The sequence below is a fragment of the Colletotrichum abscissum genome, assembly GCF_030869225.1.
Source record: "Colletotrichum abscissum strain IMI 504890 chromosome Unknown Scaffold_390.1, whole genome shotgun sequence".
NCBI classification, from domain to species: domain Eukaryota; kingdom Fungi; phylum Ascomycota; class Sordariomycetes; order Glomerellales; family Glomerellaceae; genus Colletotrichum; species Colletotrichum abscissum.
Genome location: NW_026850310.1, coordinates 1 through 1,584, shown reverse-complemented (window position 1 = coordinate 1,584; position 1,584 = coordinate 1). Strand labels below are relative to the sequence as shown.

General features: G+C 55.4%; 1 protein-coding gene across 1 annotated transcript; it reads right to left on the bottom strand.

The window, feature by feature from the left end:
* Window positions 1–498: 498 nt before the first annotated feature.
* On the bottom strand, window positions 499–1,542 carry CABS01_17151 (uncharacterized protein; the record flags this gene model as incomplete). The annotated part of the gene is made up of 1 exon (XM_060550478.1): window positions 499–1,542. A coding segment is annotated over one exon (1,044 nt), but the record flags the coding sequence as incomplete, so codon positions are not given.
* Window positions 1,543–1,584: the final 42 nt, after the last annotated feature.

Sequence of the window (1,584 nt, the reverse complement as noted above, 5' to 3'; positions counted from 1 at the left end):
CTATGGTCAAAACTAGTTTGCCGCAAGCCAGAGTGGCTGATCGTCCGCCGGTGCGGTAGAGAGCGTCGTCGAAAAGCAGCTGGCTCTGTTCGGCGCCGGCGCATTACGGAGATCGTACAGGCTCCCACCATACGCATCCGGTAAGCAGCTTCAGGCACTCTGAGTAGTGGTATGCTCGAGGCTCCTTGTGGCACGACGGGCGGAGCGTCTATGAAAGCAGAACACCGTGAGGTCGCTACTGTACGTCCGGCTGCGTCGACAGTCGTACGAAGTCAACAGTTTGAAATGTAGGTCAACGCAACTGTTGCCGCAAGATCGACCACGTTTGACAAGCGGATTGCAACTTCTCCAATCCTTGAAGGCTTAGCTATAGACGGTGGCAGGCCAGCAGAAACAACAGCGACAGGACCCAACCTACACCACGGTTGACGAGCAAATTGCCCTGTAAACGGATAAAGGTTCGCCTGACAGCTTCCGCGCCGCCTTTGCCGACATTGCTCAATTGGCCTCAGGGGTCTGGTCGAAAATGACGCGTCTCTCGAGCCTCTTCAGCCACGATCGTCGGGCTTGGCCCAGGCTCAAGCTCGTCTCGCCCGACTCATTATGGGGCTTGTGGTATACGATGGAAAAGATCCGTTTGCCCTTGGAGTCACAGCAAGCGAAGCGAAAGGCTGACCCTCCAGCTGGCTCCATGCTGCATCCGATGCTGCACATGGCATCGCGAAAATCGTTCCAGGAGAAGGTCTGCTGGGTGCCATTTTGCAAAGAAAACCAAAAGCCCGGCTCCTCCAGGTGGACATGCAGCTGAGGACTCGAAGATGAGGTGCATAGCGGCCGTTTGGTCGACTGCACAGTCGGTCGGTCGGGCTTGCTGTTCTGCTGTCGTGCCCGTTGCCGACGGGTTTGCTTGGGTTGGCTCGCAGTGGCTACTGTCAAGGACGCCTTGTTGAAGGTTGAGATCAAGGGCTCCGTTGGAGTATCTGGCGCAGGCTGTTCAGGCCCAAGGGGCATCTTTCGTTCTATCTCACAGAATACGCGTTCGAGAGCTTTGTCGTTCTGCGATACACTTTTCATTTGCCGATCCAGCCTCCGCCAAAAACTCCAATGTCCTCCCGCAAAGTTATACTCCTTGGCTTCCGTCATGGCCCTGACCGCCTTGTCGAGGATCTCCAGCCAAGGTCGCGGCCTGCTGGTCTGTCCTGCGTCGAGGCAGTTGACCATCTTAGAATGCTGCATCCAGTCAGAGATTGACAAAAAATGGCTTCCCGTCTCTTCCAAGCAGGCAGCCAAGACATGCAGGTCGCTAAGGGTTTGTGAGACCATCATAGGGAAGGACCTGGTTTCATCTATTTCTCGGTTTATCGTTCTCATCACCTCTGGGAACCCCATTTGCCGAAGGACCGGATCGTCTTCCCTGACCATGTCTAGAAGCCGATGACCTGCCTTGGTGAGGCATCCCTGCGGCGGTGTCTTGATCCACCGGAAATGGAGCAATCTCTCTTCGAACGCGCTATGGAGAGCGCTGTCGAGGGTTGATGCGATCTTGATATCATCGTCTTCCGCGTCAGTCAACAATGGATGTTT